Genomic DNA, 25,048 nt, shown 5'->3' with positions numbered 1-25,048 from the left:
CACCACCATTAAGGCTAAGCTTCTAAATATCAACATCATATTCCCAATTGCCCTTCAGGTCCTCCTTGACTGTGGCAAAACTCCGCCGGAAGGATTCAAATGTGCCACCTAGAAAACTACGTCGTTTTACTCTTTTTCAGTTAATTATTGCCTGCACTTGTTTTGGTATTTCTTTTTTGAATAAAACAAAAGGTTTATAATAATAATGTAATGGTAATAGTGTTGTTTGCAGGACGTATGTCAATTTGTATCAAAATAACAATGGGATGTTTCCTTCATCTTCTTCGTTATATATCATCAAATCGATATACTTCAATAATTTCGAATTTAAGAAGTTTATTAATTAATTTCGTTTAGTTTACCATAATCTCTCTCTCTCTCTTTCTTTTTCTTTTTCTCTCTGTGTCTTTCACACGTGCACACATAGATGGAGTACGTACATACGTACGTACGTGAGTTCCCGTGACTCTTAGTACATCATGTGCAAGACAAAAACAATTTATGCATTTTTTTTAAGAAAAAAAAATTGCTTATTCAAATTCTAAAATGTCTTTCTCGATATATAATCCTCAAACTTCAACTCATGAGCAATGCGCTTCTAAGATGCCACGAATAGAATTTCTAGAAGTTGAGTGAGTTGAAATTTTTACTCTATAATGTGATTCAGGGTTGCGTCCTCAAATATGGAAATATCTAGTTAATCAACAAGATGAAATTAGACATGCTTATCTTAAAGCTAGTCCATATAGACTCACTCCTTATGACAGTTATGGATATCCATTTTCAGGAACTGGAAAAAAAAATAAAAAATAAAAAATAAATAAAAGCTAGAGATTTCGACCTAAAGCTAATGCATTTACTATTGAAAGATTTCGTAATTTAAAGAAGGTTAGTGATGTATTAATTATGCTATTTTGGTCCATATAGGAATTAAGTGTTGTGAAGCTTTGATGAACCAATCTCAACATATTGATAAGGTGATAGATAAGTAAATCTCAAAACAAAAATTGAACAATCAATTGTGATTGAATACTTCAATCAATTATATTCAGTATTTAGCCTATAAAATATGTGCTCTTAGTTGTCATGATGAGAATCCTGAATTCGCAAAAGCATGGCAATTTCCTTGAGTTAATCTATAATGCCCAGTGGAAATCAATTAACTGGTAATTGACCCTATGGTTCGCCTCTCAACCTTATTCCTCTTGGAACAAGACTCAAGAATCCTAATCCTAATCATAACCATAATAAGCAGAGTAAACATAAAGCATCATAACATAACTGGATATCCAAATGCATCGATCAAAGGCCGATCATCAAAATAATAGTACAAGCCAGGATAATTGTTCTGAATACTAAACCTTACATTTAACTAAATAAAGCATGAAGACTATCTCCAGCAACTCCCCACAAACGAATTCATTCACATCCCACATGTTCTTGAGCCACACAAGGTCCAAGCCCTCAAAACTTATCCGAAGTAGGTCCTTCATAACTACCAAATGGTTCCCCATATCCATCTTCAGCTATGCTAGCTAAACCAAGCAATTTATACAAAATTGAGAAGAAATTAATAGAAGGGTAAGTCTAAAGACTTAGTGAGTAAAAATGCACATGGTAGGTACTTATGTCATTTTAATGGTGAACTCAGTTGTTAATAAATTATGCAGCATTGTGACATTACAGTTATTTATGAATGCAGTATGAATATAATACATGCTATAATTTATGGTAATCAATGATAGGTTAACTGTATGGTCTAGTCGAGATATTACTCATTCTCAACAGGGTTGGCGCTGTCCCGATAGACCTATAATACAATGTCGGTGCCCCGGTCATTGTACGCTACCATCCATAACACTAGTAGCACGGCCGAGTCAAACCTTAGGTGGCCCACACTACTAATGATGTACGTCCTATAGTAACCCGCCAATTAAGGCTTGCGCCGATCACGAAACAACTATTGTATCCAATGCCCATATAATACAACCACACACATTTGACTATAGAGTTAACATGTATAGTAAGCTCATGGCCGTTATCCCGCACGTACTGGTGTACCATGTCATACGATGCAATTAATCTATCCATTTTTTACATGCATGCTCTTACAATCTCATCATGTTTATTATCTTGTTTAAGGAGCACATTTTCACAAAAATGTAGAGTTCATAGCATAGCAAAAAAAATTGTTTCATGAGTTGAAAAAATGCATGTTTGGTACACAAAATGTGGAAAAAATAACAGCTAGTATCATGTGAGTTTGTACTCACCCTGGTCATAAAGCTCTTCCAAAGGTCTCTCCGGTAGTTTCAAACTCTCCAAATCTGTGAAAAGCCTAGTGTCAATTCTATGTTTGAGCTAAAACGAACCCTAATCCTAAAACTTTAAAAACAGCAGTTGTTGTCTAAACGTTTGACTAAAATGAGCGAATATTCAAGCTTGAGGCCGAATGTTCAAGTAGAAATCCCATTTTGGTCCAACAGGCTTCTAAGCATTTCTAAACTCGTTCCAAGGCTACAAAAATGATTTCTAACATATCCTAGCCCAAAACAACATCACCATGCATCAAGAAATACGCAAAATGATAATAAAACACTAAATCATGCTAAAATCAAAGTTAAAACCTAGAAAGACATTATAACCTCAAAAACTCCAACCAAACCATAGAATAAAATCTAAGCAGAGTAACAACTATATAAAACATGAAGTTGGTCAAGAAGAATACCTCTCTTGAGCAAAACCTTCCGAGAAAAGCTCTCATCCTCTCTCAAACCTCACCAAACACTCAAGTAATGTTTCTCTAGGGCTTAGAAGGCAGAATGAAGTTATGAAGGGCGTGGGAGGGGGTTTAAATATACTTAAAAAAAGCTGGGGCTGTTGTTGTGACACTCTGCAATGCAGGGAACGTTCAATGGTCCACGGTCAAACGTTCGGTGTACTATGTGTACAGTGGTTCAAAGTTGCAAGCAAATGTTCGGTCATTACCCACTGGGTCAAAGTTGAGTCAACGAATTTTCGATGTGGTCCCCCGCGAACATTCGGTGTACTTTTTATCCAGTGGTTTCTTGGTTTTGCTTGCGAACGTTCGACGATTCTTCTGGCGAACGTTTGACCGGTGTTGAAAAACTCTCAAAATGTCCCCAAACGAGTCCTAATGTACTGAGAACCCTGCTAATCCTTTGACTAAGCTAATCATAGTCTAGTAATTACCCGGGACACTACATGATCAAACTAATATCCATGTATAACGAGAATGTTATTGAGCTTGTCTTAGAAAATACTCCACAAAATGTTAAATATATTTCACAGCATGTCCAAAAAGATATTTTACATGTCTTGACAAGTATAATACGTTTGTGAAGAAATTGGTGATTCAAAATTTTGCATTATTGTTGATGAGGTATCAGATGAGTCCAAAAAATAACAAATGGTTATTGTTTTGAGATTTGTTGACAAATGTTGTTTTATACAAGAATGCTTCTTTGATCTTGTCCATGTTAAAGATAGATCGGCGTTGACCTAAAGAATGAAATATATGTTGTTCTTTATTGGCATTGTCTTGATATCGAAAATATTTGTAGACAATGGTATAATGGTGCTAGCAATATGCCTTGTAAATAGAAATGATTGCACACATTATTTCTTAATGGTTGTTATTGTGCATTCTATGTTAATTACTTTGCTCATCGATTACAATTAACATAAATTACTGCATCTTGAGAGGTAGTTTTTGTTAATGAGTTCTTCTCAAATTTGAATTTCATTATCGATGTAGTTGGTTCTTCATGTAAACTTCATGATGAACTACAAGCTACTCAAGCAGTAGAAATCGTCTATGTGCTAGCTATTAATGAACTTAAAACTGAAAAAATGAGCTAATAAAAAAATTGTCGCTTTGCAACGAGCTAGTGATTCTCATTGGGATTCTCATTTTCATTTTATTTATAGCCTAGTAAAGAAGTTTAGAGCTATTTCTTCAGTGCTTGAAAATATTATAAAAAGAGAATCCACTTACTCTCAACATGAGGATGTTAATGCTACTTAAAAAAATGATTGCATCCTTCCAATTCATATTCATCTTACATTTAATGTAGGAAATCATGGATATTACTGACAGCCTTTGTCGACATTTACAGCAAAAATTTCAAGATATCTTTGTTAAAGTAATGATTGAGTGATTAAATTTACATATTCCTATTAGCTTAAGCTTTTGTGACAATCGGTAATGTAATATGGTATCAGAGCTAAAATTCCTGGGATCAAACCTTAACTTTGTCACCTACCTCCTATTTAAATTAAATATTCCACGTGTTGGGCCTACCTATTAAAAAGGGAGTTTGAGCCCACACGTGAAGAAGAGTATTAAAGTAGTGAGTAAGCGATTAAATTTACCTCTTCCTATTAGCTTAAGATTTTAGGATAAGTGGTAGTTTAAAAATCTTGAATGGTATGTAGTTATATTCTAATACAAAAGCACTCATTCAAAATTGTTGAGAAATGAAAATTAGGATAATTTTCTAGAGAAAGTAGTCTCTTTCTCGAAGCAATTTAAAATTGACATTCCAGATTTGAGTATTTGTTATTTTAAAGGTCGGGGTCATCATCAAAGAGATCATATACTCTCAATTGCAAGAGCTTGATAGTAGGTTTGATGAAGGGGCAATGAAACTTTTGACACTTTGTTCAATTTTGTATCCAAATTATGCATATAAATCCTTTAGCATTGATATGGATATTTTTGGAAGAATGACAAAAAAGTAGCTTAATTGCAACAAAGTTGTAGTTTGATGTATCTAAGTGTTGCATCCGATAGTTTGTGGGACTTTTTTGAAAATGACTAATAGTTTAAGGGTCTTAAGTAGGGATAGCAAAACGGGTTCACGTGTCATCTTCGTGTCGACCCGGTTAACCCGCAAAACCATTTATGTTAACCCGAACCTGTTTAACCTAAATCATAACCCTAAAACTACGTGTCGGGGTTTAATTGCCAGTTAAACTTAAATTTTACTTTAAAAAATAAAAATAAAAATAAATTATATAAACGGGTCAACTCGCAAACCCACAGGTTGACCTGTGTGACATGTTTATTAAACGGGTCATAAACGGATCACTTGTTTATGACCCAAACCTGTTTAACCTAAACCCTAGACCAAAAATTACGTGTTGTGTTTGTGTTGAGTTCGCGAGTTGCGAGTTAAATTGCCCGCCTTAGTTTTAAGTATATTTAACCCAAAAAAATACCATATAAAGAGAATATATATATATATTATCTTGTCATTACATTTTATTATTTTAATGGGAAAAATATAAAAAGACCCCTCAAACTACCAGCCATTCAATAGAGCCTCTCAATGTTCAAAAGGTACTAAAGTAGCCCCCCAAACTACCAAAAATTATCAAAAGGCCACTTATTTTTTTATATTCTTATAATACCCCTATTCTTTTAACAAATAAAATAGTAAAATAATTGTAAAAAAAAAAAAATGTTTTTTTGGAATAAATAAATAATTAGTCACTATAGTCGGCCTAAATTACAAATTGTTTCATGTCGTACTAAAGTAAAATCAATTTGGTAGTTTGATTAGCTACTTTAGTACCCTTTTTTTTTTTTTTTTAGAAATATCTCAAGAATCGTACTTTTGATTTTACTTTAATACAACATGAAGCAATTTATAGTTTAGGCCAACTACAGTGACTAATTATTTATTATTTATTCCAAAAAACTTTCTTTTCTTTTTTTATTCGCCCATTGGTTTTCTTGTATTTTAAAAAAATTGTTTGATTTTTTTTTTTTACAATTATTTAATTATTTTATTTGTTAAAAGAATAGGGGTACTATAGGAATATAAAAAATAAGTGGCATTTTTAATACATTTTGGTAGTTTGTGATGCTACTTCTCACTCTTCAATATATACTATTAGATTGCGTCTGACCACCCGATCGATGAAGACTCGAACCTAACCACCCCGCTTTTGGAGATGATAGAGACTTTACTCGACGTCTAGTACCTTTTAAATATTGGGGGTTCTATTGAAAACAGCTGATAGTTTGTAGAACTTTTTTATATTTTTTTCTATTTTAATTCTACCCCAATAAAAAGTAAAAATTGGCTCCGCCGCCGAGACAAAATGACCCCCTTGGTTCTTGACTTTTCTTGTTTTCCTTCCTTGTTTTAAAATAATTATAGAAATTTCTTTTTTTAATATATATATATATATATTTTGAGGCTTGTGGGGTAAAGCCCCCAAACCGCTTGCTAGTTCCGCCCTGCTCTCACATGCTAGAGAATAGGGCTTGAGATAGTGTGTTTAAAGAATCTAGGCTCAAACTTGGAAGCGTCCTTCCCTACTTCTATATTCTCCATGCTCAAACTTGACCATTGATTCTCATTCAATGGTGTAAAATCTGCCACATGTCCACTAATTAAAAAAATAATATTTTATTACTTAAATTTAAAATATATATATATATATATATATATATATAATGATAAAAAATAAATAAAAATATATGGGGTTGCTGGCCACCCCATTTTGGCCGTAAGGGGTGGCCGGCCACCCCACCTAAGAAAGCCACCCCCAAGGCCGGTTGGGGATGACCAAATCACCCAAGCCACCCCCAACTGGCCATTGGGTATAGATTTCAACCACCCCCATAGTCCTAAGGGATGGCCAAGCCACCCCCTAGGCCAAACCCAACAGTTGAAATTTTTAGGTTTGGCCATAAGGGGTGGCCGGCCCTAGGGGGTGGTTCGGCCCCCCCTATGGCCAAATGGGGGTGGAGAAAGAAGGAAATTGAAGGAAATTGGAGAAAGAAAGAAATTGAAGAGTTTATCTCATTTGAATCATTTTGTTGGGTTACAAGGAATTATGGATGACAATTCGTATTGAAGTTGTGTCGTATCAAGACATAAGTATAAAATTATATAGGTCAACCTTAACTCGACCTATTTTTAATTAAACGATACTCCTCAACCCTAACAAGTGTCGGGTTTACACATTGTGTCAAAAATTGCCAACATAAGGCTACCGGGAATAGATGTGCATGTGCCTCTTTACATTGCTTAAATAACAACCAATCACAAAACACAAGTTTGAAGAAGGCCAATCTCGGCATCCAGAAACAGCACTTTCATGAACTAATTTACAAGTTCTCAGAAATCTCAACCACGCTAAAATGGAAAATAAAAATTACAAGAAATTAGAAGCTTCAAAGCGACGTTTCATCATCTATTGTATGGCACTTCACAAGAGACCAAGAGTAGCAAGGCACACTAAGTAATATTGTAATTTATCTACTACCTGCAAGCTTTTCCTTGCCAAGCATGGAAAAACACATTTACTTCTTTTCTTTCTCATCTTTCTTATCTTCCCCATCATCACCATAACACTCTTCTTCATCATCATAATAATGTTCATAATTATCATCATCATAATATTCTTCTTCATCATCATCATCATCAACATCCTTGTCACCATTTTGTAGATATTTGGATTCTCTAGACAACTGACCCCTAAGCCGCTCTTGAATTCGATCCCTGATGGCAGTGCCCTGATGAACACCCAAATTGTGGGAAAGGATGCCAAAGTAATAAATAAGTATATAAGAAGCATACATAGCCTAAGTTTTGGAACAAAAGTATAATTTTTAAAGGCATAAAAATAAATGTCTAGACTATAGATATGCATAGATTGCCTTACCATTTTATGGCAACCTTCTTCGAACATTTCAAGAAATCCAGCAACCCAGCGATCAGCATTTTCTACCCACTCATTACGATGCATTGCAACAGTTTGAATCTAAAATATTCAGGCAGGAAGTTACATGCATCATTGTTCTATATAATCCTTGGAGGAAAAATGGGCAAAAATGTGAAAAATGAAATAAAAATTAGGATTCCAATACTGGAGAGAGAGAGAGAGAGAGAGAGTCCACAACCAACAAAGCAATATCAGAATTATGAGTATTCAATCAACACAACTAAATAAATAAATGGATAAAATACATTTTACCCCCTGAAGTATCCATATGCATTTGCGTTTTAGCGCCCAATGTTTAAAAATCGACGAAATGCTCCCACAAGGTATCTGACATTGGCAAAAAATACCATCCGTCCATCAAATCCATTTATTTGGACGGAAACCAAGTCACGTGACATTTTTCAACCAAAACTTCTGAAAATACCCTCAGAGGGTAAAGTGTAAACATAAATGACTTCGGGGGTAAAATGTAAACATAAACATAAAAAAACACTAAACCTAAAACTTAAAACAAAAAGTTTATATCCAAAATATAAAAATAAAAAACCAAAAAGTAAACCTAAACTGAAAAAAAAAAAAAAAACTAAACTAAACTAAACCTAAACTTAAAACAAAAAAGTTTATATACAAAATAAAAAATAAATTAAAAAAAAAATAGTAAACTAAACCTGAAACTCACACCAAAAAAAAAAACAAAAGTGGGGGGTGGCTCGGCCCCCCTGATTTGGCCAAGGGTGTGGCTCGACTATCCCCATTCAACCAGTATGGAGTACCGAACCACCCATGTGTGCCATGAGGGTGATCCGATCCCCTTGCTCAAATGGGGGTGGTCGAAACCACCCCACCCAAATGGGTTTCGAGGTGGCCGAGGGTGGCCAAGCCACTCTCATTCAGCCGGTCTCAGAGTGGTTTGGCCAAAGGGGATGGCTCGGCCATCCCCCACTTTTCTTTTCTTTTTTTGTGAGGTTTTTTTTTTTTAAGTTTAGATTTAGCTTTTGGTTTTTTTGTTTTTGTTTAGTTAAGTTTTTGGTGGTTTATACTTTACCCTCCGAAGTCATTTACATTTACACTTTACCCCACAAGGGCATTTTTGAAAGTTCTGGTTGAAAAAGGCATGCACGTGACTTGGTTTCCGTCTAAATAGACGGATTTGATGGACGGATGGTGTTTTTTGCCAACGTCAGATACATTGTGAGGTCTTTCGTCGATTTTTAAGCATTGGGCGCTAAAACACAAATGCATTGATACTTCAAGGGAGTAAAGTTTATTCTCCCCTAAATAAATAACATCAATGTAAAGGACTATTCCTTCACCTTGACCACACTTACAAGCAACAAGAACCAAGCACATTAATTCAAATAGAAACAAGGATGAACAAAATTGGTACAAACAGCAGCATACATAAAACTAAGACTACTGCCCAAGGCAGTGCTAACTATAGCAGTAACAGCATCATCAGGATGCATAATACAAACATAAACAACCAACCACAAGAAAATGTTGACTGGCATAAATTTGGTGTTAGCTCAATGTAGAAACGAATGAATGGAGATGAGATTGAAAACGGTTTGCTCTGGTGGGGATGTGAATCAGAATTCTATGGCCTTGCTGACTTATTATGGTGAGGAGGTTAAGGGAAGTGAGCTGTTGAGTGTCCACCACTTGCAGTACTTGAAGAACAGTGACTTATTCAGTGTCTTCAGACTGGGCGGCTGAGAGAGTGAAAATTTTCTATCATATAGTGGAGCTGTCATGTGAGGGTTTTGAGGATTAATTGATGGCTCTATTTACTGTGAACAAAGCAAGTCGACATCAGAGCGGTTCAACTAGTTCCAGATTATTGTTCTAAGTCAGCTAATAGAGACAACCATGAAATAGAGGGTGAGAAAAGGGGGGGAGGGGGTACCTCTAATCAGAGTGGTTCGACTAGTGTTCCATATTATTGTTCTAAGTCAGCTAATAGAGACAACCATGAAATAGAGAGTGAAAAAAGGGGAAGGGTTATAATTGTTCCTTATGAAACCTGAGATTGTATCATGGAATGTGAGAGGGTTGAATGAGAGGAAGAAATGGTTGAAGATTAAAGGTCTTCTTAGAGATTGAAAGGCGAATATTATTTGTTTACAAGAGACAAAATAGGACGATATTTATAAGAACGTGATTCGTAGTTTATGTGGTTGCCAACATGTGGACTCATACTTAGGGTCGAGAGAGGCTTCAGGTGGGTATTGTTAATGTGGGATAGGCGGGTGGTGTAGAAGATTGAGGATTGTGTGGAGAATGTTATGGATAATTTTGAATGGGCGTTTGAGAGTGTGTATAGTCCAAACGATGATGTTGACTAGAAATGTCTTTGGGACGAATCGGTTGGCTTTATGAGTTGGTGGGAGGTGTCATGGTGTATTACTCGATTTTAATGTTGTTCGGTATCCAAGTGAAAGATCAAGTGATCCTAGATAATCACAAACTATGTTGGACTTTATGGAATTCATTTTTTATCAAGGCCTCATGGAAATCTCTCTTGTAGCTGGGAATTTTAATCGTGATTCTCAGTCATGGTCTAGAATTGATAAGTTTCTTCTATCTCTGAAATGGGAAGAACCATTTCTTGATGTCTGCTAGAGGACGCTTCCTAGCATCCTCTCAGATCATTTTCCTTTGATGTTGGATTGTGATGTGTTAGTGGGGGTATTAGGTATTTTAAGTTTGAAAATATGTAGCTGAATTCTGAAGGCTTTGTGGAGTAGGTGAACATCAAGGATCTCCTAGTTATGTGCTGGTGAACAAGTTTAAAGCCTTGAAATCGGATATGAAAAAATGGAATGAGGAGGTATTTGGTAACGTAGGGAAAAACAAAAAATGATCTTTTGGATGGAATCTGTGAGTTTTGCAGAGGGAAGAACATTAACTGGGGATGAAAGGTTGAGGAATGAAGACATTTCTATGTTGTTGGAGAGGATTATCCTTCTTGAGGAAGTGAGTTGGAGGCAGAAGTCAAGGGCCTTTGGTTGAGAAAGAGGATAAAAATGCTAAATTCTTTCATCGGGTGGCAACTTCGCATCAAAGAAATAACTCCATGGATTCTTTAATTGTCAACAGGTCTATGTCTTCTGATTTTACAAAAATAAGGCTGCATATTGTGCAATTCTACAATCAGTTGTATTTTGAACAGTTTAGTTGGCGACCAAATTGAATCGCCTTTCATTCCTTTCCATTGATGCGGATGAGAGAAATTGCTTGGAAAGACATTTTAAGGAGAGTGAAGTGTGGGAGGTGGTGAGAGATTTGAAGACGACAAGGCTCAAGGCCCTAATAGATTCTTTGACTTATTTCCAAAAGTGTTGGGTTGGGAGATTATGAAAGAGGACATCGTGGAAGTTTTCAAGGAGTTTCATTGTCGAAGGAAGTTTGAGAAAAGCATTAATACTACTTTTGTCCTAAATGTCATTGAAGAGGAGCGGTCTCTTGAAGATACGGGATTTCTGCCTCAACTACTAAGGCGAAGAGGGAACTCAAAAATTTTGAATACTCCATTAATTTTAAGGCTCGAGATAGGGAATCCAGTCGGGGAAAAGTCGCAAAGGCAGAGTAGCGTTGAGGGTTTAGGAATGCCTTGCGAGTTTAGGGCTTTTTTGGGGTTTCAGGGGTCTGTATTGCAGGCCTAGGGTCTTTCTAGGGTTTAGGGCTCTCTTATCGAGGTCTCTTTGTAGGCTAACGTTGGTTTTCTTGTGTATACTTACTGTGTACTTAGGGCCACCTTACGCTTTTTTATATATACAATATTACTTACCAAAAAAAAAAAAGACTTCTGTCCTATTAGTTTGGTGGGTGGTGTTTATAAAATTATTTTTATAGTCTTGGCAAACAGGCTTAAATCAATATTGGGAAAGATTATTTCAAGTTCAGATAATTTGTTCATCAAACATAGACAAATTTTGGATTCAATTTTTGTAGCTAATGAATGTCTAGACATTTGAATAAGATCCAGGGAACTTGGATATGTAAATTGGACTTGGAGAAGGCTCTTGATCATGTTAATTGGGAGTGTAAAGGGATATGTCCAAAAACCGTCTATCGGCGACCAAATCCACCTCTCAATCATGCATTGGCTTGGTAAAAAATATATTCCATTGAAGATTTTCATTTCAGAACTGCAAATGATCCGCTACTCACCCATCTTCCAACTTGCAATACTAAAGAAGGATGGATAAGAAATCTTTAGAGACTGTTCCACTTACCACAAATCATGTCAAAACCTAACCTTAGACTCATCTTCCACCTCATATCTAATAGATCTAGACAAACTCTTCCCATCCCCCCATATATATTCCACACTCCCATTCTTAAGGGCCATGCTACCTCCTTAGAACACCAACCACCCCTTAAGCCATCATTCTTAGTTTCCAACACCAATCTCTACAAAGCCTACTTCTTGTAGCTTAATGCCATAACCATTTCCTTAAAAGAGCTCGGTTAAACTGAATTAGGTTTTTATACCCCCACTCCACTAGATTTTATAGGAGTATAAATTTTCAACCAATTCACTAAGTGGAAATTAAACTCATCACCAATTCCACCCCATAAAAAATTCCTCTTAAGTTTTTCAAGCCTATTAGCCATGCCTGCAGAAACAAGTACAAATAATAAATAGGCAAATTGGAAAGAGTGCTTTTCATCAAAGTCAATCTACCACCCTTAGGCAGATGAAGCCTCTTCCAACTAGCCGAATGGCATTCAATTTTTTCAATAATGCCATTCAATTTTTTCAATAATGCCATTCCAAATAGAAGTAGTCTTATAAGAAGCTCCCAAAGGAAGACTCAAGTACTTTATCAACAAGGATGCAACTCTACAACCAAGAATACAAGCTTGAAACATACTCAAAACATAAGAGCATTCCCAACAGTTTCCTCGTCATTTTCCCTACATTTAAGGATCCAAACTACTTTTTATTTCCCTATGTCAAAATATACCGCAATAGCTTCCTTTAATCATTTCCTATATCATTAAAATATTTGTTTTTTTAATTATAATATATATATATATGAGATGAGAGATGAGAGAGAATTGTCAGACATGAGAGGAGAGAGGAGAGAAGAGAATATCAATTTTTTTTTTTTTTTTTTTTAAATAATCATAAGGATTGTAATAGTGGAACCCAAAATATTGGGTTCCACTGTAGCAATCTTAATGTTTAGGGTTCATTTCGGGAGTCTGTTGTGGGATTTTTTTGTGATTTTTTAGACATATTCCCTATACTTAGGGGTAACTTGATCATTTTTAAGGGTACTTATTGTGTACTCTTGATCATGTTATTTTGTTGAAAAAGTGTTTTGAAATGACATAAAGGTGAAAGGAGTTTTGAGTTTATTTAAGTGCTTTGTGAGGAAAGTTGTCCATTAATGTTTTGAGTTTTTGGTAGAAATGAAAAAGGAAAGAGGGAAGGGTTAGCAAACATACCCCATAACTTGAGAAAGAAGAGCATCATAGTGGTGGATTGGTGTTGTATTTGCAAGAAAAGTGAAAAGTTTGTTGATCACCTTTTACTTCGCTATGTAGTAACAGAATTATAGAGTTCCCTTTTCCATCTGATTGGTGTTGACTGAGTTATGTACGAAAGGGTAAGAGAATTTTAGGTGAGTTGGCGAGGTCAGGTGGTAGGCCATAACGTTTTGGAAATTTGGTCGTTGACTCCTTTGTGATTAATGTGGTGTATTTGGAGAGAGCGGAATGCAAAGAGCTTTGAATATCGAGAGATTTCGACGGTTGCGCTAAAAAATATTATGTTAAAATCCCTTCACGTATGGATTACAACATTTAATAGTATGCCATTTTCTAGTTCTCATCAGTTTTTGGATTTTTGTTCATATTTTTCTACCTAATATGGGTTTTTCTTGTATGCTTCATTTGTACTAGGGTTGCCCAAATGCCCTTTCTAATGAGATTAAATTTCTTATCAAAAAAAAAAAAAAAAAGTAGAAATGAACTACCCAACTAAATGAAGGAAAAGAGTGAAAAGGAAATTAAAAAAAAAAAAAAAAGGTAGTGGTTTATTAATATTAAAATCAAAAGAAATCATGGTAATGAAAATCCATACCCCTCTATATAAGCACTCAGCTCTAAATGATTGCCCCTCACAGAGGAAATGACTTTCAAAAAGCCCAATGCAATAACAATCAAGTACAAGAGACAACTAATTAGAACCATTGACCACACCATTTGGGAATGATTAGGTTTACGTTTCCGTATGTGTAAGTTAATGTGCACAGGCGCACGAATGTACATGCGTTTTTGCATGCATGTGTATGTGCATATGCACACATGCGAATTTATGACCTCTTGCTTTGATACCATGTTAAATCACCACTTATTCCAAAAACTTAAACTGATAAAAAAAGGTAAATTTAATAATATAATCAAATACGTTAACAATAGCAATCTTTTTCTTTGGAGGAGTATTTGGCAGAATAAGGTTCCATTGAGAGTGGCATTCTTTGCTTGGCCAGCCACATTAGGAAAGATACTCATTATGGATATTCTAAGGAAGCAACATATCATAGTAGTAGATGGGAGTTGTAAGAAAAGTAGGCAATCCATTGATCACCTTTTGCTCCATTATAAGGTTGCTAGTGCCTTATGGGATTCTAATTTTAGTCTTTTTGGTTAGACTGGGGCATGCCCAAACGGATGGTAGATCTTTTCACTTGTTGGAGAGGTCAATTTGGTAGTTTTCATAGTCCAGCTTTATGGAAGATGATTATGTCCTGCATACTGTGGTGTACCTAGAGACAGAAATGCTTAAGGCTTTAAAGATCAAGCGAGGACGGTTGTAGAATTAAAGGCTTTTTTTCTTTAACACTCTGTACCACTAGACAGCTGCCTACAATCACTTTCTTTTTTCTAGTTTTCAAGATTTTCTTAAGTCTTTTTTTCTTTTTCTGGATGGGTATTTCTCTTGTATATATCATGTGTACTTGAGTTGCACACCCTTGCACTTTTAATGAATTTGATTACTTATTTAAAATATTGGGAAGGATTTAATCATATTCTTTATAATCTTTTCCTTTCTCAAATAAATAGTTGAATTCATAAATCTAGTTTTATGCGAGATGTCAGTATTAGAGTTAAAAGGTGTTATGTACAAATTTCTTTATGCTTGGATTGTGGCTAGCCTCGCTTTTCTAGTTTTACTGATATTTTGAACTTGCGTTCTTTTTCTCCCTAATTGGAGGTCTATCTTGTATATTTCTTGTGCATTTGAGTTGTATTTCATTGCGCTCTCTAAAGAGATTTTTGCTTATAAAAAAAATACAAAAACAAATCTAAGTGAAAGAGCTCCATACTTATCAGAACAAAATAATAGATAATAAAGTTCCATAATAACACTTGAAACAATGGAACTCCAAAAACTCCTAGAATACAAACTCTAATTAAAATATAAACATTGCAAATAAAATTGAGCTTTGCAAGGGATAACATTAATGATGTTATTTGAAGTAAAGATATATTTTAAGGGAATCTATAAAATCAAGTACAAGTCAAGATAATTTCCAACACATGCTCCTGTTATTTGTACAACAAAAGTTGAAAATTTTATGTAAATGGCAACACCAAAAGTGCCTAGAAGAAAAAAACCATCACGTGATACAAAAAACAAGGGGGGTGAAGAGATTATAATGTTATCACCATTCTATGTAACCAAAAAAAGTCCTTAAAGAATCTTCCATAACATCTTATATAAATAAAGTGCAGTATAAAATTTTTTTTTTTTTTTTGGAGATAAGTAATAAACAACAGTTTCATGTTTTAGGCTAAGCATCAGCATACCTTCTCCCCCACTTTTTCTTGTTGCTCCTTCACTTTCTCTTGTAGTTTCTTCAATCTCATGTTCACCCTCAGTCGCTTTTCCTGCATACATCAACCGAAGCAGAATAAGTTCACCAGGAAAAGATATCACTAAAACAGAATCCACAAAACAGAACTACGTATTCAGAACCTCAAATCAAATAATAAATCAAATTTAACTAAAAATCCTGCCTTAACATAGCTGACACCAAGCTCTTTTCTTGAATACCCACGATCCAAGTTACGCATCACATACTGGTTATAATCTTTTACAATCCTCATTATAATGTCCGACGTAGAAATCCCATCAGTCCGTTTTGTTTCCTTGAACCTCCCAGCAGATTTAACCTACAATAGTGGCTAGCTTCAGATAATTCAATGTTAGAGGAAAAAGTAGAAATCGCAATGGAAGAGAAATTGTCTCTCAGACTTACAAACTCATAAACATCGTTCCCAGCTCCACTAGCATCTGCATAACTACAATAGATTTACAGCAAAGTACAAAAGATCACACGATATAGCTAATTCCTTGAACCACTAAAATTAGCATTACAAAATGGATAAAATGGGAAACATGAAATAAATAAAAATAAAAAAATATATATAAAAGAGAAAAATACTGTTAAATCAGATCAGCAATACTGTTCTCTCATACAAGATATAGGAAATACCATATTTTTCAAATAGATTATTGAGCAAGAGAAACTGAAAGAAGTTCATCATTGTTCTAAAACTCCTTAGTCCACAAAATTATATCATAACTCTTAAGCTTGAAATTTTCGGTTGATTATCCTTACGGAAGAGCATCATGGGCCACAAAGTCAATGTTGTGCTTGTCAAGATATTCTTGTGTGATCACCCAAGGAGCATCGGGAATGACTTCATCTACCCACCTGCACAAAATGTACAAGAAAGCCCCACATTTGATCCTCTTGATAACACAAGAATACACAATACCCTCATCTAAAAAGTGAAATCATTTATTGGTACACTGAAAAAACCATAGATCAAACCAAAAAATAGTATCTCCATGACGTAATTATTTCAAAAGAAAATGCCAAGTATACGTTCATCTTTGTTACAAACTTTCAAGGTATAGTCAAACTTTATCAAAAACTCAAGTGATTGGTAAAACTTATACTTGCAATGGCGAAGAGATTCATAGCGTTCATCCTCCGTCATAACAGTTTTGCCTTTATACTTGTGGGTGATTTCATCACTGCAACATCCAACAAGCAGATAGGTGTTTGGGAACCTGAATTTACAAATTCAATCATATAAGAAAGTTGTACAAGAGCATGGCACACAAAACAGAAAAGCAAATGATACATAGAAACCCAACCCAGAGTAACAGAAGATCGAACATAGCCAAGGGCACAAAGGCAAATACTGGAAATACAAAAAGAATTTCTCAGTTGGGAACTTGTAAAAGGTTGGAAACAAAAAACAAAATTACGATTTTAACATGGAAATTTCTTGTATATTTTAGCTACAAATCAAATTAGAATATTCTCTATATATATATATAGAATTTTACAGGAAAGACCGACCAAACCCACCAAGGAAAAGAAGATCTACTACAAACTACGCCCAGATTTTGAAATAAGCATAATTTGATACCAGTCTATATCACCAAAATTAATTTCAGCAAGCATAACAAAAAAAAACCAGGGGGGTGGGGGGAATAATAATAGATGACTACTAAATCCATTACACTGATAGGAACCAAGAAGAGATGCAATTTATAATGACAAGTATGCAATGAATTTTACCACATAAGAGAAACCCAGAAATAAGATCAGAAAAACTTTCAAAATCCTCAAATAACATAATTCAATCAAATATTTGACAAATTCCACGAACATAAAGAAAAGCGAGAAAACAAGAGCAACCCACAAAAATTCATGGATCAAAACAGAACGTAACAATCATTCCGCAAAGAAAATAAAAAAGAAAAGGAGACAGAGAGAGAGAGAGAGAGACAGTCTCTTGGCTTGCTCAAGGGAGCGAGCGTGGCCGAAGTGGAAGAGATCGTAGATCCCATCAGCATAGACCCGAACAGGGCGGTCCGACGCCGTATCATCGGAGTTCCCATTCGAATAGGAAACGGTGGCAGCATCCTTAGGCTTAGGCTCCTCCATTGGAATGGCTGGAATTACCAATTACCAGCGCCAACCCTCGCTGCTGGAGTGTTTTTGGTTGAGTATTTCTCGTTTGTGTGGTCCTCACACCTTGCGCTTATTCCGCTTCCTATTTTTTGCTACTTTTGTTTCTTTTTACTGTGAAAGTCGGTCAAGGTTTTTTTTTTAACAAATAAGAATGGGTTACAAAAACTCAAAATTACAACAATAAATTTCTACTCTTCTTCACTTTTGTTCTGTTTTTTTTTTTAAATAATAATAAATAACCTTAAATATAAAACACTCAAAACACTTTATTTTAAACAAAAAAAAAAAAAAAAAAAAAAAAAACACCATCTAAAATGTATTAACAAACATAATCCTAATAAAATTGCCCGACACAACCAATAACAAGTTACCAGTCATCTAATCCTCAATATATTTTGTTACGTCATGCCTAAAGGACAAAGATTTCTTCCAAATTAAGTTGAAGGGACTTTTTAACTTAATCTATAAAAATGATATGTATTTATTTTGTAGATGAGAAACACATGTATTTAAAATAGCAAAGACAAAATTGGAAGAGACGCGCTTTTATAATAAAAGTTCTACCAACTTTATCCTTACTACTTAAAAAGCATGTGTTTTTGACACCCAAAATAAACATACAGCATTTTTATAGACTAGATTAGAGGGGGTTTTTCCAACCTAATTTAGAACAAAACTTTATCCATCTTTTTGTTTGAAGGAACGTTAACAATAAAGTAATAGTTTGAATAGAGTATGTATACTTCTCCGTGATTTTATCTCTGTATACTTTATAAGCTTCAAAGTCTTATCTATGTATGTTTCCGGCTTGATGATAATTCATATTTGATAAGCGAACAATTCCATAAAAAGAAAAAACAAATTGTAAAACAGCATAAGCTTTATATTAACGGCGTGTGTGACATTGCAATTTTATATTAAAAAAAGTATGATTTTAAATCAAATTACAAAAAATTGATTGTTTAAGATTGCATTTTTAAAACGTAAAAAATATGCATTTTCAAATCACAGCTAATGATATGCTTATTTGAAAATGCATAACTTTAAAGGTCAAATTAAAATTTTACTAAACACTTAATTGTGTTTTATAAAATTATGCTCACAAACGCCAGACCAACCCCAAGTTTTGATAGCACAAGCTTTGTATTAATTTGTTGGAATTTGAAACTAACAAAAGTACATTAAAATAAATAAATAAATAATAATAATAATAATAATAATAATAATAATAATAATCTAACGTGAATTTGGCACTTTATTGCAAAAAAAAAAAAAAAAAAAATCCTGACACGCAACTGGCAAGCTCTTCACGAAAAGTTGCTCTCCATGAAAGATGAACTTTTCTCTCTTCTTGCTCTGCAATCAAGACGACAGTGTTTTCTTCCATCCTCCTCTTCCTTTCTTCATGAAGTTGTCACCAACAGGTTTCTCTCTCCAAGAGCGAAACTTTCATTTTCTTCTAGAGTTTTTCTAGAGTGTCTCGCCTCTTTTGAGCTCTATCCGCCTCCATGAGGCCTTATCCATCTCTTCAGGCGATTTATTCCTAATTCGCCAAAAGAATATAGCATCAATCCCTTCACGTTTGCCTTACCGCATATATTAGTATACCATGTCACATATGAAGCAAATTTGATTCAAATATTTTAAAAATTATATTTAAACTTTCATTTATCTCTAAAAAAGGTAAAAGGCTTAGAACATGTTATTGAAAAGAATGCATGTTTAGTCATCTGACATATCGCATGTTGATATTGTTGAGGAATAATCTAACATCAGCCGTGAACAAAACTTTTGACATGTTTATAAGGAATAAACAACTATTTCCTATAGAACTGGTTTTATAAGATGAGTTCAGCCCAAGAATTTCTTTAGTTATTAAGACAGTTTTGTAAGTATTTACTTATTTTCACTACAAAAAAAAAATTAGAATTTTGTGACGTGTCAACAGTAGGAGTGAAAATGTCACCAAAAGGTGACTTTTTTTGGGTAAAACGACACCCATCTAAGGGGTGTCGTTTTACTGTTCAAACGACATCCTACAGACGTCGTTTCAACAATGACACATAATCTACCACAGGACGATGTGTCAGTTTTCACACGTCAACCCTAAGGGGCGATGTGTGAACAGTGTCACACGTTACCCTTAGGTGACGTGTGACACTATTCACATGTCACCCTCTGCATGGGATTTCAGTGCACATGGGCGCAAGGTGACGTCACTTCTGCATACTCTTCTTCTTCCTCTCTTCTCCGTCAATCTCCCTCTCCGGCAAGTCCTCGTCTCTCCAGGTAGTCATCCTCTCCCTGCGCGCAAGTCCTCGGTACGTACTGCATGGTTTATATTTTTTGTTTTTTATTTATGTATAGGCTTATTTATTGTTTTTATTTATTTATAGGTTTATTTTTTGTTTTTATATATTTATTTATTTGGTTTTTTTAATATTTATTAGATTTTAGAGTTCATGATGAACATGCGTGCAATGCTAACTATATTACACAGATTTTATTTATTTTGAATTTTTCTGCATTGTTTTTTTTGTTTTATCGTATATTTAAATTGGTAATTACAGATTTTAGATTGATTTTAAAATTTTGTGTTTAGATTTTAGATTAATTGTTGGAATTGTATGAAATATTTCTGATTTTAATTATTTTGTATAGATTTTAGCTTAATTCTGATTTCTTTGTAATTTAGAAATTCCACTATTGGAAATATATATAAATAATTTTGTTTTTAGATTATATTGTTGGAAATTAATTATATTTTTGTTTAGGTTATTTAACTTTAGATTATATATATATATATATATATATATATATATATATAAACCTACATTGTTTTTTATATTTTAGATTTTAGATGTTAGATTATAGATTTTAGAAATTAATTGTGGCAATTTTTGTAGTGACAATGATCAAATAATGTCGTTGTACCTAGTGATGAATCTTCATAAATGTTGAAGCCTAGGGAAGAAAACATTTCTAAATTTCTAAATTTACTAAATAAAATTCCTCTTGTTAAATTTAAATTTCTAGGTTTAACTTTATACAAAATTCATCTTTATAAAGTTAAAACTCCTCTTGTTTCTATGTCATCTCACACTTTGCTTTTGTATTTTACAGGTTGATATGAGTCAACAAAAGAGAAGATTATCAAGGAGCACAGGCTTCGGGTTCGTATGCTGATAGCGAGACCCAGGACCCGAATCCCTGGCAACCAAGCCTGTTCATTCGCAATGATGATGTACATCGACCTTGTCCACCTCATCCGGAAGGTGAGATCACCGAGAATGTGCTGGATTGGATGCGCGATCTTCCCCACGTTCAAGGCTTTGAGTACGATCCAAACGCACCCACTCCGTTAGAGCCACCGACACTGAGCCAGCTATGGTTGGTCTCACATGGCCATTTTGATCCGCCACTGCACAGCAGTGCTGAGGAACATTCACATGCTCAAGAAGGTCGGAGGCAAGATAATGACACTAATGCCACGCAGGAGCCGAAGGAAATTAATCATGATGGGACTGATGCACCACATGAGCTGTGGCGGCAAGTGTTGGGTCTTCACTAGGTCTGGACGATAGGTATGTATGCTACTTACCAATATATATATGTTATGTAGTTGGTATTTAGTTTAAAATAAATATTACGCACATTACTGTTTAAAACACTACAATTATAACATCAATTTTCATTTCATGTGTTAAACATCAATACAGAGCCAGGAGAAATTTCGTTGTGCGGAACGTTGGGGACTTGCATGATTTGTGAGGGATCCCCGGTGGGGAAATAGTTGTATGCGAGTTTTATGCGAATTGGGTATTACTGGCCGATGGCAAATAAGTCCTCACAACAAAGGTTAGGTCCTTGAAATCAGAATTGGTTACAATAGCGCTCTTGGTGCGAGATTCTTTCGCATAGAATAAATTCGTTGCTTGTTGGGTTTATGTGTTTAAACTGACTACAACCAAAGTCATGGCTACTTCAACCAAAAAAAGGGCAACCCCCTATTCAAATCAAAAGAAGTACCTCACCTCACTTACGAAGAAGTAGTTGGAGCTGAGCTCCGAACTATGAGAGTTTGCTTTTGTTTCATGTTTTTAAGAGCGGTCTGATCCTTTATTTGATCAGACCGCTCTTGGTGTTCGAACGCGCCCAAAAATTTAGACGGATGGCGGAAAAGTTCGTCAGAAGAGGAAAATTTGTGGGGTTAAAAGAGGACAATTGGTTGAGGGTACCATTGCAAAAGAAGGTGGATATTTGGGACACCTTGATGGTATGTGTAAATTGGAAGTTATTAATTTATCATAGCATGTGTACTTTATTTTGCAAAATTTGTTTCAACCATAAAATATAATACCTTGTCAATCATTTTTCATTTTTGTACTTATGTAAGAGCAGTTCTACGACCAGCCTGAGTACAATCTCGATTCCATCAAACGGATCGCGTTCCAGGACATGGGCCTTAAGCTGAAGAACTACAAATACCGGACAAAAAGAGCACTTGACATTCAACCGGAAGATACAATTCAGTCTGTTATGGTGTCGACGCAAAACATCGACGAGTACAAGCCCAAGGACATGGAAAGCGCCTTGGGGAGATGGTGTACTCCGGATGATATGGTATGTCACATTTTTTATTAAAATACCATAATATTAATTGCAATCGTGTTAAGGCTCACATATCAATAATGAAAATTATGTAGCTTAAGGCGGAGTGTATGAGAGCCATACGATTGAAGAATACAATTCCACACTCAACCAGATCGAAAAGCTTCGCCAGGGCTGCCCATGAGGAGATATGTGTGTCATTTACATATACATAATTGTATATGTATCTATAGATATAAAAATTAGATAATGATATTGATTAACAACTATATAATGTGTGTGTGTGTGTGTGTGTTAAGATTTTAATATTCGTGAAAACATGTGTTTATGTTGTTTGTTTTTGTAGGAGATAACGATGTGTGTGTGTGTTAAGATTTTAATATTCGTGAAAACATTTGTTTATGTTGTTTGTTTTTGTAGGAGATAACGGTTGGCGCGTATCCTACGCGAGCACAATTTTACATAAAGATCTATACGAAGAAAGATGATAGCTATGCCAGTCAAGATGTTCAGTAGAGAGTTGTATGCTACTTACTCAAATCTTGCATTTTATTTGTGTGTTAATTTATTTAGGATTAACACTGTAATATTTTACTTATGTAGTTGCGGCCGGCAATTAGTATATGCTTAACATGTTTACAACTGTTTATATCCTACAGGAGAGGATGAGGGAGCTGATGCCCAAATGATGCTGTGGCAAGCTCAAGCGTCACACAGGGAACAATACGGTAGGCACTAGATGACACGTATGCTCAGGCTATGAATAATAAGCTAGAATATGCTGGCCGGATTCGAGGGGCTGCACCTGTGATTCTACAAGTTAGAGGCACCACCCATCAATATTATACGTCGTCCGGACCTTACTCACAGAAACAACGAATTGAAGCATTGGAAATTGAACAAGTAGAATACAAGGCACAAGTGGCTACACATCAAGCGATGTATGGGGCCTGTTTGAGTATGATTGAGTCTTTTATGCTGGAAAGCGCTGGGACGAGTTAATTTAATGATGTGCCAGATAGTGAGTCCCCAGGTCATGGGCCGTGTGAGGGTGAGATCCTTAATTGTGAGTCGACCGGGTAACACTATATACTTTTTTGTTTTTTGTAATAACATAGTCATCTTCCATGTCGTTCGTGGCAATGTGTTAGAAAATGTTTGATAATCACACCTTACATGCGTCTTTAAACCAAATATGCATATAACACAGTTGCAACGTAATATGTGTAGGGGATGTAACAATAAATAGTGACGACGAAGACATAGCTCATCCTGTAGGCGAACCCGTACACCAGTGATGTAGATTGGAATTCAAGGCTTATCTTATCTTATCTTTTAGTCTTTTATTAGTTGTTTATTCTATCTTGTCTTTCAGTCTTTATTTGAATTAGGTTTCTTTGTTAGTATTTTATTTGGTTTAGTTGTCTTTCGTAGACTTCTAAATTAACTTTATTTCATTGTTATCTTAGGACTAGAAGTCTTGGGCTATAAATATACGCTCATAACCTTTAACAATTCAGTTTATGATTATTATTGAGTTTATTTAATAAGAATTACTCAGAGTTGAGTTTCTTTATGTTTTTCCTTAAACCATAGATAGAATCTATAGTTTTTAAGAAGATTTCTTTGATTCTTGTGATAGTCTCACAATCTTAGAAATATTTATCCCTTCTACTTGTTGTTTTTCTTGTTCACCACAATCCTACGCTGCATCAGTTGGTATCAGAGCTCAATTACTTTCCATGAATGGGGAGGAGCAACTGCTTTGCAAACATGAACGAGGTGCACGTGCGCACGGAGGCAGCACATAAGGAGCAACCGGCGATTCGTTTGCAGCACATGGAGGAGAGGTTTGGTGGTCTAACCGTGCGGAAGAAGGGGCGTGCGCGCACCCATCACGAGGTCCCTTTCGATCACTTGGCCGACATAGATGGTCCGAGCGTTCGTCGTCGTCAACCAAAACCAAGATACGCGGGGTCGGAAGACAAATTTATCGTCGATGGTGAACCTGTCAATCCTTATGTAAGGCACGAAGTGCGGAAGGAATTTCCAATGGCACAAGCCCATGCTATATCACGGGATGCAGGCGTCAAGCTTGACACCCAAAAAGAAGAAATAGAAAATTCATACAAAAAAAATGTGTCTTGGGAGATGGCGGAAGTCAAGCATCAATCGGTGTCCCGAGACATTGGAAGTACGTACCGACAATTTCAGACTACATGCACCATGGGAGGCAAGGTGGCCAAGCTTGTCATCGATCCAAGGAGTGGTATAAATGTAGTCTCAGAGGAAGCGGTTCGGAAGCTAGGGCTTGAGACCAAGAAACATCCTACTCCCTATCGGTTGGAATGGCTCACGAAAGGAAACGAGGTAACGGTTTCTAAACATTGTCTAATGTCTTTTTCTATTGGAGCTAAATATGTGGATCAAGTGTGGTGTGATGTGGTCGACATGAATACGTGTCACCTATTGTTAGGAAAGCCATGGAAATATGATAGAGTTGCTATCCATGATGAAACAAAGAATACGTACAGCTTCATGTTTGGTAAAACCAAATTGACGTTGCTACATAGCCCATGGGCGGAGCCAAAACCTTCACAAGGAGATGGTGAATCCTTTGTAGCCAAGCAGGAGTTGAAGGACAAGGAAAATGGCATCAA

General features: G+C 35.4%; 1 protein-coding gene across 1 annotated transcript; it reads right to left on the bottom strand.

Annotated features, from left to right (window-relative positions):
- Positions 1-7,030: 7,030 nt before the first annotated feature.
- On the bottom strand, positions 7,031-17,851 carry LOC132180362 (choline-phosphate cytidylyltransferase 2-like). The gene is made up of 8 exons (XM_059593155.1): positions 17,593-17,851; positions 16,751-16,864; positions 16,407-16,502; positions 16,044-16,086; positions 15,802-15,957; positions 15,592-15,672; positions 7,705-7,803; positions 7,031-7,555 (listed from the first exon to the last, which is right to left on the bottom strand). Exons 1-8 carry the CDS (start codon positions 17,748-17,750, stop codon positions 7,343-7,345), a joined length of 960 nt encoding a protein of 319 aa, XP_059449138.1. The 5' UTR covers positions 17,751-17,851; the 3' UTR covers positions 7,031-7,342.
- Between the last annotated feature and the right edge of the window lie 7,197 nt (positions 17,852-25,048).

Source organism: Corylus avellana, chromosome ca5 (assembly GCF_901000735.1).
Source record: "Corylus avellana chromosome ca5, CavTom2PMs-1.0".
Lineage (NCBI taxonomy): Eukaryota > Viridiplantae > Streptophyta > Magnoliopsida > Fagales > Betulaceae > Corylus > Corylus avellana.
Note: the sequence above shows the minus strand (reverse complement) of the source record. Positions and strands in the feature narration are given on the sequence as shown.